This window comes from Aulonocara stuartgranti (assembly GCF_965226115.1).
Source record: "Aulonocara stuartgranti genome assembly, chromosome: 16".
NCBI classification, from domain to species: Eukaryota; Metazoa; Chordata; class Actinopteri; order Cichliformes; family Cichlidae; genus Aulonocara; species Aulonocara stuartgranti.
Genome location: NC_138952.1, coordinates 4,081,224 through 4,098,979, shown reverse-complemented (window position 1 = coordinate 4,098,979; position 17,756 = coordinate 4,081,224). Strand labels below are relative to the sequence as shown.

Sequence of the window (17,756 nt, the reverse complement as noted above, 5' to 3'; positions counted from 1 at the left end):
TGTGCTAAAGGTGTGTCATTTATGTTCACTCCGTGCATATGGTCCTGATTCATTCTAAAACCCTGAGGTGTGATTCTTGTCATTCTGTGATTCACCTACACAATCTTTTTCTGTAGATCTCTTCAGGAACCATGGCCCATAAATCAGATATTGCTCTTCATGAATTTTCACTCAACATTGTAAAACAAACTGGACGTGCTCTGAGTCATATCCTTGATAGCAAATTTGGATGTGTGGCCACCTTTGAAGGTGTGGATTTTGAGAGTGATGCGAGCTTTGGACAGCAGAAGAGGCAGACTGTTACACCAGAGAAGAGGTTTTCTGTCAAGCTGCGTGCAGGTGTTGAGGTGTCCGTGTGGAAGGCTGATCTCACCAATTTCCCAGTAGAGGCTGTTGTCAATGCTGCCAACTGCAGTCTTCATCATGGTGGTGGCCTTGCATATGCTCTGTGTGAAGCTGGTGGTCCTCAAATCCAAATGGAGAGTGACGATTACACACACAAACATGGTCCCATACCAACAGGAGAAGCAATTGTCACTAATGCTGGGTTGCTGCCTTGCAAGAAGATAATTCATGCTGTGGGTCCATGTCTGCCAATTAAGCCCACTTATTCTGAATTTTCACAAGCCAAACGACAGTTGGAGCAGGCTATCAGGAGCATTCTTGACAGAGTTGACAAAGATCAACTGGACACTGTTGCCATTCCAGCTATAAGCTCTGGGTTGTTCAACTACCCCCTGTCAGATTGTGCTGAAACTATAGTATCAACTGTGAGAGACTACTATGGATTCTCCTCTTCCCGCTGGAATCTTCCTCGAGAGATATTCTTTGTGAACCACGATGAGCCAACGGTCACAGAAATGATGAACGCCTGCCATAAGATTCTAGCCCCTCACCAGCACTACCAGTTAGTACCGCAAGGGCAGGCACCAGGAACCCACACCAGTGGTGCTACCAAAACATCTAACATTTCCATCCAGATTAGGAATGTCCTTTTGGCACTGAAGAGTGATAACATTGAAGAACAGAAGGTAAAAATCTGTATTGTTTCTTCAAAATAATCATTATTATTGATTGCTATTTACTTTTTAGTTGAATGACAAGTTTACATTACCTTCATGCCAATCATTTCTTGTATATTGAGCTTGAGTTAGCTATTTTTAGGATTTATGAAGATATAAAGTACCTAAAATCCACAGTTTTGTTCTAGCATAATTTTTTATTTCTAAGCATCTTTTGTATCCTTTCAGACCGATGTCATTGTAAACACAACATCACTGGAACGAGACCTGAAAGTCGGTCAGGTCTCTAAAGCTTTGTTGAAGAAAGCTGGTCAGAAAATGCAAAATGAAATAGAAAATGCTCCTCGGACTAAACATATCATCGTCACAAAAGCCTACAACTTGGGGTGTAGAGAGGTGTATCATACATTTTGCATTAATAATGGAAAAGAAGCAGCACATAAGGTACATTATAAGTTGATACGTTATGGATCATTTTGATGGAAATAGAAAGTCTGGTGTAGTAATCATGATGCACTCCAAAGTGTTGAGGAGTCTCATTGGACTCACAAATCTAATTGCATCTTTCTCTCCATTTATTTTACAGTTTCTTTTCAATTCAGTATTGGAATGCTTACAGACAGCAGCTGCAAGACAACACAAGTCTGTCGCCTTTCCTGCTATTGGCACAGGAAACCTTGGGTTCACTAAAAAAGAAGCTGCATGCATTATGTCCGAGGCAGTGGTTGAGTTTGCCAAAACATTTGGGGGGAAGATGGACATTTATTTTGTTATATTTCCTTCAGACTATGGAACATTTCAGGTTGTATTTCAAAAATGTTTTCAAGAATTTAGATTCAAATTACCATGTCAGTTACCATATCTGATTTGTAATATTTTAAACAACGATTATTTTTAGGCATAAGTTGCAAAAAAAAAAGCAAAGAGAAATGTTATTAATGTTTTGCAAATTATCGCATGCTAAGAAATATGTTGTTAATGCCCTTTTCTTTCCAGGCCTTCAAGGAAAAAATTAAATCTCTCCAGCATAACACACCCCATACCAGCATTACACAAGATGAAGTGAAACACTTCAACTCCCATAGGCAAGGTCAGAAATGCTATGTATCAGCAAGGCTAATGAATGTGTCCTAAATGAATAGCTTTCTTAGTCAAGATACAAGTATTAAAAAAAGTAGGATATAACAAAGCTTGAGTTTCTATAGAGTCCAGTGGTATGAGTAAGGATGTTTCTTTTTGCCTTTTCCGCCAGCATATGATAACAAAGAAGCCTTCAGATTCAACAAAGCTCCAATTCCGCAGATCAGTTTGAGAAGCTGTTCTAAAGAATCACTATGTGAGGCTGAAAAATGGCTCACTCACTTTCTCGTCAGGCCCCCTCGCCCCATGGTTATCTACAACAACTTCATCCAGCACCTCGGTGAAAGAGAATACCTGCAGCTCTCTCATTTAACCAGAAAGGGTGTTAAGTTTGAGGAGTTTTTGTCCAAGGGTCACGCCTGCCTAACAGTAGATGGGGATTCGGCTGAGGATGTTGTGGGTGCTGCGTTGCAGGCGGAGGCCATGCTCTGCACTGTCCAGGAGGAGTTTGTCAGAGAGGAAGAGGATGAAATGTGCAAGTTGTTAGCTGAAATGCCTTGTGAAAGAGAAAGAAAGACAAAAACAGTGGACAACTCACACTGGGAGTTCAAAGAAAGAATACCTGCTTTTAGAAATCTTGATCTGTGGATATTAAAGGTAAATTATGTTTCATAAAATGTTCCTCAACTTTTCGTGGGTTACTATTAAGCTTAGGGATTTGGTTGTTTATTACTTTCTTACTCTATATAAATAAGCCTTGTGCCTTATTTCAGAATGAAATGTTCTATTTTTAGGTGGATAAAGTGGAGAACTCAAAATTGAAGAAGCTGTTTGACCTCAAGAAAAACCAGCTGGGGTGCTCCTCTGAGAAAATGTTTCAGCGCATACCTGCACAGTTCTGTGAGATGGTTAGCCAGATTGGTTTCCATGCAGAGTGTGCACCACCTGAAGGTATGCTAACATTATATATATCAAAGCTACAGATAATATCATAAAAACACACCTAGTAACAAAACATATTTATTCCTGTCTGGATCTAGACCCAAAATATGGAGAAGGCATCTACTTTGCTGGGACAGTGAAGGAGGCCATGGATGTTTGGAAGGAGGAAAAGGATAAGTATTTGTACTTTGTGGAGGCTGACGTGCTGAGAGGGGACTCCACAGAGGGTCAGCGAGGTCTCATTCTGCCACCTGCTAAAGGGACAGAGTCACAAGTTAGGTATGACAGTGTGAGTGGAGGGTCTGACATCTCTGTCATATTTAGCAGTTATCAAGCCCTGCCCAGGTACATCATCACCTGTGAGAAAAAACAAGCTCAAGGAGATCCAAAATGAGCATATTTACTGTTAGAAAAAAAGAAAGGTTTGTATCAGTTATAGACTCGATATAATGGATATTAGTAGCAAAACATGAAGGAATGACTGGGCTTATTTTTCTCATAATGTATTGCTGAATAATGGCAGCAGCAAGTTATCAAAATCTATTTTATCATAGCACTGCTGCAAGGAGTAGAACCAATCATATGTTTAGAGATCAAGATTAAGCTTAATGTGCGTTTTATATCAACAACACTGTAGTTTTTAGATTGAAAGGGTTCATTTGTTTAGTGGCATCTCATGACTCCATAAATTTAGACATGATTATAACAGCAAATACCACAATAAATATGAAAAGACTTTAATCTAGCTTTGCTTGTCCATAAAATAATGGTGGTGGTGAACTCCATGATGAATGGGAGAATGAGTCATAATGGACATGAGTAGTTACAGTTTTCCTGTGTTGATGTCAGAATAAAATTAAAATTTATTGTTTGTTTGAGGAATCTGGACCTATTTTATGTTTTGTTTTTATATTTTTGTTGTAACAACATTTACTGAAATATGGAAAAACAACTATTAAACACAGCAAAGCTTCAAGTGTGTCCAGATTTTTTTTTTAACTTAAAGCTCAACAACAAAACCTGATCAACTACACAAATTTTATGAAATAAAATACAATTTAAACAACTTACAAAATGAAATACATGTATAAACATTATTCCTGTATACACGACACATGAAAAACAGAGTGAGAAGGTAATCATAACTATACAATGTCACAGTCTACTGAGCATGAAACATTTTCACCTTTGACCCTTGAAACAGTTTGACAGGAAAAACAAATAGTGTGTCCGTTTCACGAAGCGTTCAGCTGCATTTCAGTTCAGTTTCACAGACATCCGCAGATGAAGTTTGCTAAATTGGCCAGATTTACTACATGGGGCAAAACGGCATGTGAGCTCAAAGGTGTGGTTAGCTTTACCAATGATTTACAAAACGTATTATGTTTCCAACACACACACACAGTCAGCTCATTTTAATATCAAGCACAAAAATAACAATTGGAAACATTTTCATGTTTTATTCTGGATTAAATATTATCAGGATTAGCAATAAATTGTGTTGCAAACATTAGTAAATCAATTTGTGAGCTTTAAGAATTCTCTGTATATTTTGCACCTAGAAAAAGGAACTCATAGAAATATATGCAGCAGGGGCAAAAATCTCAGTTCAAAATCTCCTACATGCCATCTTGTCACTGCGCTCTCTTTCTAGATACCAACAGTACTTTCTTTAATGCCTAAACCCAGTTTGGATTGGCTCAGTGTTTGAGTAAATCTGGGTTCCAATTTCAGTGAGGATGTACTCACACACATCATGGCTGTCACCACTCCACTGATCGCCTGCACTCACCCTTAACAGTCTGGGCTCAGAGTGTGCATCAGTGTGTGTCTACAGTGACGTTCATGATGTTATGCATCCAGTTTCATTTTAAAGTGCTGACACTTCATCCTCTCATATGCCTTATAGATTTGTGAAGTGCTGAACACAGTGATTTTCACACAGGCAGCTGTCATTGAACAACTGCTGGAGTTACATGTAAGTACTTGTGCACGATTAGTGGTCACATAACATGCACATGTTGAGTCCAACTGAACCTGGACTGGAGCAGTTCATGTAACCCTGCCGGGGTGGAGCATGCAGCAGTCTGGTCAAACAAACTGGAAAATGGGAAACAAACATACTCGGGCATGGCACAGCTTTCTTAGTGTGAGTACAGCCTTAGTGAACGTCTCTTACCAAACATTTGTTTCACATACACTGGAGAAATCCTTAATATTTAATAACCATGATTTTATTAAAATATTTTTAGCTCAAATTCTGTATTATCCATAGACTGCATGTATAAGATGGACATAGCTTCCATACTGGTAAAATGAAGCAAATGCCTTAACCTGCATCCTTTCTAATAGCCAGCAGGGGGCGACTTCTGTACTTGTAGTTAGCAGGAAAAAAAACTCAACAGATTTCAGTGGAAAAGGAGCCGTCTGTCATTTGAGCTGTGACCTCGGTAAACACTTCATTAATTAATCAGTGGTATCAATCACTACATTTACATCATATCTAATACATGATGTTCAGAAAGACGATAATGGGGGCAATGACCGATCTACCCCGCTTCTGTGACACCTGGTTTAAAAAACCTAAGAGGGTCACAGTGGACAGCTGAAGGGTCCAAAAATGTGGCTTTGACAAATGTGGGTGACATCACAGTGGCTTTGTCCATCATACACTCTATGATACTACCTCATGAATTGACAGCACAACACAGTCACAGATCTTTCTAAAGAGAACAGAACGTCTTTAAAGTGTGTTTGGACATCAGTGAGTGATTGCAGCTGTGTAAATGATTTATGCCTAAGTGAAAACTGAGAACAACGCACCCTGTAAATATTCTGACACATCAACAGCAGGCCGTTGGAAGCTAATCACTTCATATCAACAGAATTAACCAATGGAAACACAAAGCATGTAACAGGCCAACACCAGAACAGGAACCAGTCCACTGCTACATTCAAGGAATAAAGTTACCCCGTTGTTGAACCTCCCACTCCACAACATTTGAAAATACAAGAAAGCTAGCACAAAGGTAAGAGAGAATGAGGTGAGGGTTTACTGGGACAGCTCACTGGTAACATTTGGCTGTGTGATACAGTACTTCTTCAAAAGCAGCTGCTCGTGTTAAAACCCTGGCTGAGAGAGAATAATGTGGCACATCTGGACTCCCGTGTTGATGATATTACTGAGATTAATAGTGTTAATATGATTATAAAGACCAGTGCACACATCAAATATCCAGTGTGAACATTTGGAGACAGTAAATGCTTGTTTCTGGCATTAGTAGCTGCCCTCGGTCTTCTAAAACTGCTCAAACTTAGCTTTTGTCTTCAGCTATGCTATTTACAGGACAGCTTTCACCAGTATATATATGGCTAATATACTCCGCACACTACAGCAGCAATGCATTGTTTCTCTCAGTTGGTCCCTGACTTTATCAGCTTTAAATCACCTCGCGCCCTCACTCGGCGTCACAGATACAAAACCAGATCTCTGCTGTCATCCAGGCGCAGTCACGCTCACTCTGTGCGTTCAGCGATCTCCGTGCCGTCCACGAGCAGCGTGTGAATGATCCCGTCTCGTCTCTTCCCGCTGCTCACAGCTTTCACGCAGCAGTTGTGGTCTCCGAGTGTGAAGTGCGTCTCTGTGCCGTCGTCCACAAACTCACCCTGCAGGCGCAAATCGCAAAAGCGTGAACTAAGAAAGGAAGCGTCCTGTTCCAAACGAAAATAATGATCCAATATGATATCCCAAAAGAAAACAATGCACCGCACCACACAAGCAACCAATCAATTTATATTCAAAGGCAATGAGCAGATAAAACAACAACCAGGAATACACAAACAATCATCAGTAAACAACTTATGGTTTTACAACTGTTGTTAACTATTCAATATAATAAGACCAACACCCCAGATAAAATGACATATCCGAACACAAAGACAATATCCAAACCAAATTTTAATACACAAAACAAGTACACACAGCCTAATCCTTAATGTGAATGCCTCCCATCAACATAAGCACTCTTTAATGAATCTATGATTTATACCATCTCTCTTGCAGGGTCCCCGGGTCACAGACTAGTGGTCTGTTACTAAGGGAACTGCTGCTCTAATAACAACCTGTATTATGTCACTCATGTTTTACTTACTGCAGTCTCAATATTTTGTCCGTTACACCAAACATCCATGGTGTCTTTCTCTGAAAGTAAAAAGACAGATTTTTTTAAATTAATATTTACCAGATAAGCATTTAAAAAAATGTAAGTAAACTGGCCCAGACACAGCTGCTGAGCCAGTGAGAGCAGGTTAGTGACTAGCTTTAACTTTAGGTGTAATGTTGCTGGGTGCTGGAATGAGAAAGTTTATCTGACTGTCTTGTGGTTTCCAGTCCTAGTCTGACTCATATCTATTCTGCGTATTTAATCACTTGTAGGTGGTTTCTGCAAACTAAGAGCCAGATTTATGGTCTGCACCAGCACAGGATTCTCCGCTTGACATTATAAAACCACAGCTGACATTTGTTAAAGAGCCACAGCATTAACTTTGTGACTGAAAGGCGATGCAACGTCTGATCTGAGCAACGCCCTTGTTTGCCTTAATCTTTATCTGCATTCATCTGCTCTCTGCAGTGAAACACTAAACAGAACTAATAAAGTTACTTTCACTGAAGGCAGGGAAGAGAAAAGACTTCAGACCTGCAGGACCACATGAGTCTATGCACAGACTGAGTTATAAAGACAAGAAAAATGGAAAATGCCTCCAATGGCAGAACACTGGCTGCTGCATACTGAGTAAATGAGTAATTACACACAATTACAGCCTATTAGAGTTCATTTCACAGAGATATTATCTTTGTGCTAATCTAATATACTGTTCATGCTGTATATTATTCCAAAGAGTTGCTGAGCTCTGTTTGACTACTATAAATCAAGTCTTTGTTTGTTTCTGTTTCTCAACAAGAACCAAATTCAGGCTGCTCAGTTACAGCAAAAATCACAACCACAGTTATCTTGATCAACATCAGGGTAATGAATATTTAACATGATAACCTGACTTTTAATAAAAGTTGTATTTACTGTGTCTTGCCAGAATCCTTTGAACAAAGTGTTTCTGGATTAATTTACATTTTCCTGTCTGTCTCAGTCTACATGCCAAAGCATTCTTAGGCATGATACTTAACCCCAAGTTGTTTTTCAATGTGCTCATCAGAGTGTGACTGTTAGATGGAAAGCGCTTAGGTGTAGAAGTGCTTGTATGAATGTGTGTGAATAGTTGAACAAGACATGCTGGATAAAGCATAGTACAAAATGTACTACATACAGTGAAAGACAAACCACAGAGATTGTATTTAATATAAAGTTTAGTTTAATATTTCCATTCTTTCCCAGCTGGGATATCTCTGTTACAAATGCAGACAATGCACAGTGGTTATTTGCGGCATGTGCTTTCAAGGCAGTTTGCCACTTGATCCACTGTAAGCAGTACAATTATATGAAGGATTAACTCGCCCAGATCACAGACACGGCTGTATATGGTCCAAGCTTAGAGTAGTTAAGGAGCTTAGGCTCAGCTACTGCATAATATTAGAGGGTGGCTGTGAAGAGGCATAAATCACACTGTGCTAAATATCAGGTCTATATCTATCCTGACTGACTATGTAGATGAATTAAAGCTTTATGTATCTTAGATATATATTTGTATTTTATAACCTATTAAAGCTATAAAATAAGTTGCATCTTTTCTCCTATGAGATCATGTTTTGGGTTGTTGGGAGGGGTTTTTTTTGCATAATTTTTGCAGAATCTTGAATATAGAGCTTTTCTGTATGAATAAAAAAATCATAATTATAAGCTGTCACAGTAACAGAAGTAAAAGGACAAGAGCTGAATGATACAAACACTGAGAGGAGCTCACCCAGGACCACTCTGCAGTCAATGCCGTCTAAGTTGAGCAACCAGGTGCTGGTGACCTTTGACCTGTTCTCCATGTACTTCTTCAGGCTCTTCCCGTTGATCTCCAGGGTGTACTCATAGGCAAAGCCACTGACTGCATCTATATTGATAGTGGCTTTGGTGTCTGAACTGCCCACGCTGAAAGTTTCCTTCCCCACCAGTTTGAACATCCAGTCCCGCCTCAGGACCTCCTGGAGCATAAATCAGAAAATCACAGGAGCTGATGAGGCTGACCTCAGAAACACTCAAATAAAATCAAATAAATTAATAAATAAGATTAGTCCAGCAAAACACGTCCAGTGTTTCCCCGGCTAACAGTATGACTGCACACCTTTCCATCCACGTAGATGACCCTCTTTCCGGTGGTGGTCCCGTGTTCAAACTCGATTCTGTGAACTCCATCACTCAGCGCCACCTCCCACACTCCAGCGAGATCATTAGACATCGTGAGTCCTTCAGAACCTGCTGGAGAACCAAACTACAGCGTGAATCGAAACCAAGGGCAGCTAATACCCTGTGCTAACCTCAGCTGCTATTAAAGAAATGAAAGCTAACAATGCTCGTATCTCTGCGGCTCTTAGCCCGCCGGCACGAATCCCCCCGGCTACTTCATTACAGCAACTACAGCTACGGCGTTAGAGTATTAATAGCGAGTTATAACTGTGACAGAAACACGGCTAAAGAGCGCAGCTACAATGTTACTCTTTGTGGCATCTAAACTTCCGGTTTCGGGAGTGTTCTTTCAAAGTAAAAGTGGAAAAACGGGTGTCAAACCTCAAAGAGAATCAGAATCAGAATACTTTATTAAACCTTGAGGAAATTGTGTGGTTATAGTTGCTCGAAGAAGGAAGAACAGTAACTGTCTAAACTAAATTAAATAATTGAATATATTATAAAGTTATAAAATAGAATAACTCCCAGTATATAACACAAATTAAATATATATGCTTGAAATTGTACTGTAAACTGTGTTGTTCACACTGCACAGGTTGTGCAGATATTAAGGATGTGCAGCTACTGCAGTGTGTACTGAGGATTAGATCGAAGAGCCCACTTCTAGGCCTTTTCAGAGTGTGATTACAGCTGTGAATTACAGATAAGCTATTAATAAGTCATTAATTACTTTCTTCTTATAATAATTATTATTGTGACTAGTATTATAAAATAAAAAAATGAAATTCCTGGAAAATAACACTATAACTCTATCTAGACACATTATATAACTTATTACATTAAGGTTATTTCTCGTAAGAGACTTTTTCTACCTCAGGCTCGTCATCAACTGTTCTCTAAAAGGAGTGCTTATTAAATAAGAAACACAATTCAACAAATAATGTACACTTTTGTTCTGTCTGGACAGCTATTTAAAGGGGAGTGATATAAGAGATATCACTGAGATGTTTTTCACACCTGAAGCTCTGGTCGCGTCTACCGTGTTCAGTGTGTACGCACCGTTACAGTTTCAGCTTTTTTTTTTTAAATTTCTTTTAATGGTGGTTTTGGTTAATGTTTAACACAGTGAAAAATCTTTCCTTGAAATGTTTCTTTAATATAAGTTATTATGCTATGATGTTAACAGTGTTGGGGAGTAACGGAATACATGTACCACCGTTACGTATTTAAAATACAAAATATGAGTAACTGTATTTACAGTTACCGTTTAAAATGGTGGTATTTAGAATACAGTTACTTTGTTGAAATAAATGGATTACACGGCGGTATTTTCCTGTTTCATATTGTGGCGGGTCAGGACTGTTTGGGTTTTGTTTGACAGCTACGCGCGCTCTCTGCGACTGTGTGTTTCCTGGGTGAGAGAGCTCTTTTTGTTGTTGTTGTTGTGCTAAGCTATGCCGAGCAGTTTGGTTTCTGTTGGAAAATAAACGGCTGTGATTTAATATGAATGCAATAGGCAGAGTGTTACAGGCATAGCGCTAAAGAATGTAGCCTCATGAGCAGTGTAGTCCGCGCTGCAGGGAGAATGAACTACCATACCCGTTATGTGTCTGTGAGCGATGGAGGGAGAAAAAGGAGAAAAGTACGAGTTGTCATCGAGCAGAAACGGGAGCTGGAAGCATGTAAATATAATAATAACCACTGCAGCCAAAAGCCCAGTTGTAAGCACGCTATTAAGACTCGACTGTACACTGTGTTTGTGTTTTCCCCCGAAACAATAAGTTCGTTGGAGCAGTCTTTCAACGCCTCTCTCTGTCTCTCGTCTCTCTCGCAATCAAAGTTGACCCAGACAACAAAGAAAAGCTATTTTTCTGCTACGAGCCCAACACGAACCCGAAGTATTAGCCAGAGGTCCTTTACTACGGTTCGGAGCCGCGGACCTTCAGTAATAGTAATAAATCACACAGCAATAGTACATTCATGTAGTTGTAAAAAGCACGATAATATGTTAAGTAATCTAAAGTATTCAGAATATGTTACTGTCATTGAGTAACGTAACGGAATACGTTACAAAATACATTTTGGGGCATGTATTCTGTAATCTGTAGTGGAATACATTTTAAAAGTAACCTTCCCAACACTGGATGTTAATAGCCTCGCCCATCTGATGTCACATGCACAAGGAGCAGAAAATATTATAATGAATATTTAAACTATTAAACTGGTTGCTAAGAGAAAAAATTAAAAATAAAATTGGGGAAAACTGTGTTAAACTGCCTTCACATTGAAACACTTACTAACGCTGTTGTTTTTAAGTATTTAAAGACCCTTAACTGCGATTGTTAACCACTTTAACCAGCACAAGGCAAGGCAAGGCAAGGCAAGTTTATTTGTATAGCACAATTCAACAACAAGGTGATTCAAAGTGCTTTACAGAGACATTAAAAACAAGAACAAATAAAAAGCATGATTTAAAATTGATTAAAACAAGCAAATAAACTAACTAACTAATTAACAAACAAACAAACAAACAAACAAACAAAACAGTATATAAAATCAAAACAGATAAAATCAGAACAGTAGATAAAATCAGTAGTTAAATGTAAGTTTTGAAATTTAAGCTTAAAGTGTGGATTTGGTGCTTTATTCAAATGCAGCTGAGAACAGGTGAGTCTTCAACCTGGATTTAAATAAACTGAGTGTTTCAGCTGATCTGAGGCTTTCTGGGAGTTTGTTCCAGATATAAGGAGCATAAAAGCTGAATGCAGCTTCTCCGTGTCTGGTTCTGACTCTGGGAACTGATAAAAGACCGGATCCAGATGACCTGAGGGATCTGGAAGGTTCATACTGGGTCAGGAGGTCATTGATGTATTTTGGTCCTAAACCATTCAGAGCTTTATAGGCCAGCATCAGAACTTTAAAGTCTATCCTCTGACGGACAGGCAGCCAGTGTAAGGACCTCAGAGCTGGACTGATGTGGTCCACTTTTTTGGTCTTAGTGAGGACTCGAGCAGCAGAGTTCTGAATGAGCTGTAGTTGTCTGACTGATTTTTTAGGTAGACCTGTAAAGATGCTGTTACAGTAATCAAGCCTACTAAAGATGAATGCATGGACTAGTTTTTCCAGGTCCTGTTGAGACATCAGATCTTTTATCCTTGATATATTCTTGAGGTGATAGTAAGCTGACTTTGTTATTGTCTTAATGTGTTTTTCTAAGTTTAGGTCTGCATCCATCACTACACCCAAATTTCTCGCCTGGTTTGTGGTTTTTAGATGTATAGATTGAAGTTCTCTGGTGACCTGTAATCGTTTTTCTTTGGCGCCAAAGACTATTACCTCAGTTTTGTTTTTGTTTAGCTGGAGAAAATTGTGGCACAACCAGTCATTGATTTCCTCAATGCATTTACCAAGAGCCTGTACAGGGCCTCGGTCTCCTGGTGACATTGTGATATATATTTGTGTGTCATCTGCATAGCTGTGATAGTTTATTTTGTTGTTGTTTATAATCTGTGCCAGTGGGAGCATGTAGATGTTAAACAGAAGGGGTCCCAAGATGGAACCTTGGGGAACTCCACATGTGATACTTGTCTGCTCAGATGTGAAGTTACCTATTGATACAAAGTATTTCCTGTTTTCTACGTATGTTTTGAACCAGTTTAGTACAGTTCCTGAAAGACCTGTCCAGTTCTCCAGTCGTTTGAGTAATATGTTGTGGTCAACTGTATCAAATGCTGCACTGAGATCCAGTAAAACTAGGACTGACATTTTTCCACTGTCTGTATTCAGACATATGTCATTAAACACTTTGGTCAGAGCGGTTTCAGTGCTGTGGTTCTGTCTAAAACCTGACTGGAAGGCATCGTAGCAATTATTCTGTTTTAAGAAGTAACTGAGCTGTTGAGAAACTGCTTTTTCAATGATCTTACTTAAAAACGGGAGATTTGAGATCGGCCTGTAGTTGTTCATTTGTGTCTTGTCAAGATTGTCCTTTTTCAGTATAGGTTTGATTACAGCAGTTTTTAGTGATTCTGGAAACACACCTGATAATAAAGAAAAGTTGACGATCTGTAACAGGTCTGACTCTAAAGTCTTTGAGACCTTTTTGAAAAAACTTGTTGGCAGGACATCTAAACAGCAGGAGGAGGAGTTCAGTTGACCTAAGATGTCCTCCAGGTCTTTGCTGTTAATAGGTTGAAACTGTTTCATGGTGTTTAAACAGTTTTTTGGTGGACACAGTACATATCCTGGATCTGCTGTTGATGTACCAATTTCTTGTCTAATTTTTTGGATTTTTTCAGTGAAGAATTTGGCAAAGTCATTGCAGGCCATGGTCGAATGAAGTTCAGCTGCCACTGACACAGGAGGGTTTGTTAGCCTGTCAACTGTAGAAAATAAGACCCGAGCATTATGGCTGTTTTTAGTGATGATGTCAGAGAAGTAGGACCTCCTTGCATTCCTCAGTTGTAAATTATAATTGTGAAGTTTCTCTTTATAAATGTCATAATGAACCTGGAGGTTTGTTTTTCTCCATCTGCGCTCAGCTTTCCTACACTCTCTTTTTTCTTTTTTCACCAGTGTGGAGTTTCTCCATGGAGACTTTTTCCTTCCAGAGATAACCTTCACCTTAATGGGAGCAATAGTGTCCATTACATTTAACATGTTAGCATTGAAGCTATTGACGAGCTCATTGACTGACCCTCTGGGCAGGTCAGGTGTTAATGGGAAGACCTGGTTAAAAATTGCACTACTGTGTTCAGTTATACACCGTTTTGTGATCACTGTTGTTGATATATTTGTGTGGGCTGAGATTTTACTTTCAAAGAAAACACAGTAATGATCAGACAGGCCCACATCAGACACAGTAACCTTTGAAATGCTCAGGCCTTTGGAGATCAGTAGGTCAAGAGTGTGTCCTCTATTATGTGTGGCCTCTGTTACATGCTGAGTCAGCCCAAAGTTGCCCAGAGTGTTACTCAGGTCTTTAGTCCCTTTGTCCTGAGGGTTGTCCACATGAATGTTAAAATCCCCAGCAATAATTACACAGTCAAAATCAACACAGATCACAGACAGCAGTTCACTGAGGTCATTAAAAAAGTCTGTGCAGTATTTGGGAGGCCTGTAAACATTAAGAAACACAACTTTGGATGGGGCCTTCAGCTGTAAAGCCACATATTCAAAAGACTGAAAACTTCCAGGAGATAGCTGCTTACATTGAAATGATTCATTAAATAAGACAGCAACCCCTCCTCCTCTCCTGCTCACCCTGACCTCACTGATAAAACTGTAGTTAGGAGGGGTCGTCTCGATGAGAACAGCTCCACTGTTACTTTGGTCCAACCAAGTTTCAGTTAAAAACATAAAATCAAGGCTGTGCTCAGTGATTAAATCATTAATTAAAAATGTTTTCCCAGCTAGAGATCTAATGTTTAATAAAGCCAACTTAAGTGTTTTAGAGGTATTACTTGTCCCCTCGTGTTTGGGAGCAGTCTGTGGCACACAAGGTATGTTTACTATGTTTAAAGATCTTTTAGAGTGCAGCTCTCTGTGTTTTGACCAGGCCACATGTCTCCTGTCACCTAAAAGTACAGAAATTTTAAAACCTTCTAGTAAACAGGGTCCCAGCTTCTCCTGGGAAAAGTCATCACTGCCATAATCCTCACAGCCCGGACCCTTCACACATCACGCATCAGACTGCGGAGACAGGGCATGAAGAGGAACTAAGGGGGGCGAGGCTGGGCAATGTGACTTCGATTGCTCTGTTGAGGGTAGGGCTCGATGGCGAACCTTTGGCCGCTCTGGTGGGGGGTTTATGGGGGACAAAAAGGGATTGGGACGGGGGGTAGATCTGAGCCCAGCATTGACCCGCTCCATCATCTCCTCAGTGAATTTCAGGTGTGGGGAGGAGGGAGAAAGGGAGGGGGAGGAGGGTGATGGCCTGTCAGGGGTTTGGGGGACTGGGGAAGGTCGTGGTCCCTTGTCCTGGTCGTTGGTGTTGTTGAGAGAGTTGGAGGCAAATAGGGACCCCTCTTCTTGCCTTAGATGTCTCTCCTTTCTGAGGCTCTTCCTCAGATGCCATGGATGTCTCTCCTTTCTGAGGCTCTTCCCGGGTGGGGGCAAATGGAGCTCCTCCTCAAGGTTTCTGCTGGGCTTTGTCTGTTCTTGGAGTACTGTTTGTTCCTCTTTATGAGATAACTCCTCGTTTATCTCAGCCTTGGCACCAAGCACGGATGGATGACGTATGGAATAAAACAAGTTGGAGGTGAACAGTTTCACCCCTGACTTGTTAAAATTAAATCCATTTGCTTTGAACAGATGCCTGCGTTCCCAAAAAATATTAAAGTTGTCGATAAAATGCACTGAGTGGTCAGCACATGCTGATATAAGCCATTTATTCAGTGTAAACAACCTGCTGAATCTCTCGTCCCCTCCTCTGGTGGGCGGTACAGGTCCACTGATGAATACAGCTGCATTCAGATAGTTTACAGTACTTAATAATCCAGTAAAGTCCCGTTTCAGAACCTCCGACTGTTGTTTGGACACATCGTTTGACCCTGTATGCAGAACAATGTTTGTCACAGTTGGATATTCATCTGCAATTTGAAGAATTCTCTCCTTCAGGTTGTTGACCATATCGTTAGGAAAGCAGAGGACTTTAGTGTTCTTACCACACATCCTTTGTACATCCTTTACGGCAGAGTCACCCACAATCAGAGTTTCAGGCCTAGCCTTTAGCTTTCCCTGTGGCCTTTCACTTTTCAACAGATTTTCAGACCTTATTTCGCTGCTTTTAGATGGATGGTTGTCCGATATAGATCCAGGGTCCTTTGATAGTGGAGCAAATCTGTTCTGCAGTTTCACATTCAGTTGTTTTGGAGGTTTGTTGTTAACCTTCCTATTCACGGTTGTCCAGTCCTGTTTCCTCCCGTATATAGGGGTAGAAGAGCTTCTCTGTCTCGTAGGAAGTGAAGGCCAGTCAGTTTCAGAGATTTCAGCTCGCTGTGCCCTGCCTGTGATACATCCTCCCCCTTCCAGGAGACATGATTTATGTCTTGGTTTTGCACCAAGACAGTCCAAGGGGGGATTATCACTTGAGGATTTATAATAATGCACAGAGTCTACTTTCTTGGTCATGTTATCTGTGCTCCTTAGCTGTGTACTAGCTTGCTCATTGCCATTGTTTTGAATCAAAGGCAAGGTTGTTTCATTTCCACACAGTCCATTTACCTCCACGTTTACTTCTAAGCGATGAATTTTTGTCTCCAGTACTGCAATCTTCTGCAGGAGGCTGTGGTAGTCATCTGTGGAGAGGGAAGGCATCTTGTTGCTAGTTAGCCTAGCGGTTAGCACCTTTCCAGGCTATTGAGGCTGCTCGGTGCCCAGACGCTGTAATCAGGCTTCAGCTGTGTCTAGGCCACAGACACACGGAGCGCTGAGGACAAGGTAACCATAAAATGTTGCTGTTTCTGTTAAGAACACTCTAGTCCTAATGATCTACAAGTGTCCAGAAGTTATCGCAGGTAAGCTCACACGGAAAAAAGGGAAAAAATCAGCATAAAAATCAATAAAAATCAATATAAGAAGCAAAGCATTCAAGAGCAAAGAGATGAAGCGTCCACACTCACAAAGGGGAGGAGCTAAAGCACACATAAAAAAAAATCAGCATTCACGCACTTATATTTTTTAATTTACAGCTTGACACAATTTCTGATTTCACAGTAATATGAGAAAATTTTATCATATGGGTCATATGATTGTTGGATTTTTCTCTGTATCTATTATTATAGGATATACTGTACAATATAAAGCGCCTTGGGGCGACTGTTGTTGTGATTTGGCGCTATATAAATAAAATTGAATTGAACGTAGTTTTATTTTGAAAATAAAGCGGAAGTCTTACTCCAATAGTAACGCACTCTGCTGCAGGCTTGATCACAATTTGTGGGTCTGACCGCTAACGTTATCTTCTGCGCTGTGAAAGCATGACCTCAAAGGCTATCTGGTGGAATACGATCCACCATTACAGCTCCATGTTACCTGCCCGGTCCTGAGATGCTCCCTGCAGCTCCGCGGCGCGTAAAAATGGCCCAGCAACCACTTTAACGCAGTTTTTCCACAGCTCCTGCGGACAACCAACAGATGAGCTGCGGCTATGCTGTTACTATGGTAACATGGAATCGGCCTACGCGCAGGCTTCTCCCCGCCCACTCCGGAAATAGCAGTGCAGGTACCAGATGTGTTTAGATTGTAGGATTGTAGGAGCAAAAGTTAACGACATATTATATATCGTTCAAGACTTTATTTCCACGTAAACAGACCTGGAAATAAAGTCTGTCATGCAAAAATAGAGTTTGTACAATTATAGCAA

General features: G+C 40.3%; 2 protein-coding genes across 4 annotated transcripts; one reads left to right on the top strand and one right to left on the bottom strand.

Annotated features, from left to right (window-relative positions):
• Nucleotides 1-131: 131 nt before the first annotated feature.
• Nucleotides 132-4,020, top strand: parp9 (poly(ADP-ribose) polymerase family member 9; the record flags this gene model as incomplete). Its single annotated transcript, XM_082507467.1, has 7 exons — nucleotides 132-1,031; nucleotides 1,251-1,332; nucleotides 1,625-1,824; nucleotides 2,019-2,112; nucleotides 2,275-2,759; nucleotides 2,897-3,053; nucleotides 3,143-4,020. The coding sequence occupies 7 exons, from the start codon at nucleotides 132-134 to the stop codon at nucleotides 3,436-3,438; spliced, it is 2,214 nt and encodes a 737-aa protein (XP_082363593.1). The 3' UTR covers nucleotides 3,439-4,020.
• Nucleotides 4,021-4,039: 19 nt separating this feature from the next.
• On the bottom strand, nucleotides 4,040-17,563 carry LOC309690967 (fas apoptotic inhibitory molecule 1-like). 3 transcript variants are annotated; one of them, XM_082508457.1, is made up of 5 exons: nucleotides 17,426-17,563; nucleotides 9,330-9,463; nucleotides 8,961-9,189; nucleotides 7,196-7,245; nucleotides 4,040-6,710 (listed from the first exon to the last, which is right to left on the bottom strand). In XM_082508457.1, the coding sequence occupies exons 2-5, from the start codon at nucleotides 9,441-9,443 to the stop codon at nucleotides 6,561-6,563; spliced, it is 543 nt and encodes a 180-aa protein (XP_082364583.1). In that variant the 5' UTR covers nucleotides 9,444-9,463; nucleotides 17,426-17,563; the 3' UTR covers nucleotides 4,040-6,560. The 3 variants fall into 3 exon arrangements, with proteins under 3 accessions (XP_082364583.1, XP_082364584.1, XP_082364582.1); XM_082508458.1 differs by lacking the exon at nucleotides 17,426-17,563 and adding an exon at nucleotides 17,289-17,398; XM_082508456.1 differs by lacking the exon at nucleotides 17,426-17,563 and having other exon boundaries at nucleotides 9,330-9,745.
• Between the last annotated feature and the right edge of the window lie 193 nt (nucleotides 17,564-17,756).

Coding starts and splice junctions, on each gene's coding strand:
- LOC309690967 (XM_082508457.1), bottom strand. CDS start 9,443: ATGTCTAATGATCTCGCTGGAGTGTGGGAGGTGGCGCTGAGTGATGGA. Junction 7,246..8,960: donor TGACTGCAGAGTGGTCCTGG/GTGAGCTCCTCT, acceptor TTTTACTTTCAG/AGAAAGACACCATGGATGTT. Junction 6,711..7,195: donor GACAAAATATTGAGACTGCA/GTAAGTAAAACA, acceptor TTGCGCCTGCAG/GGTGAGTTTGTGGACGACGG.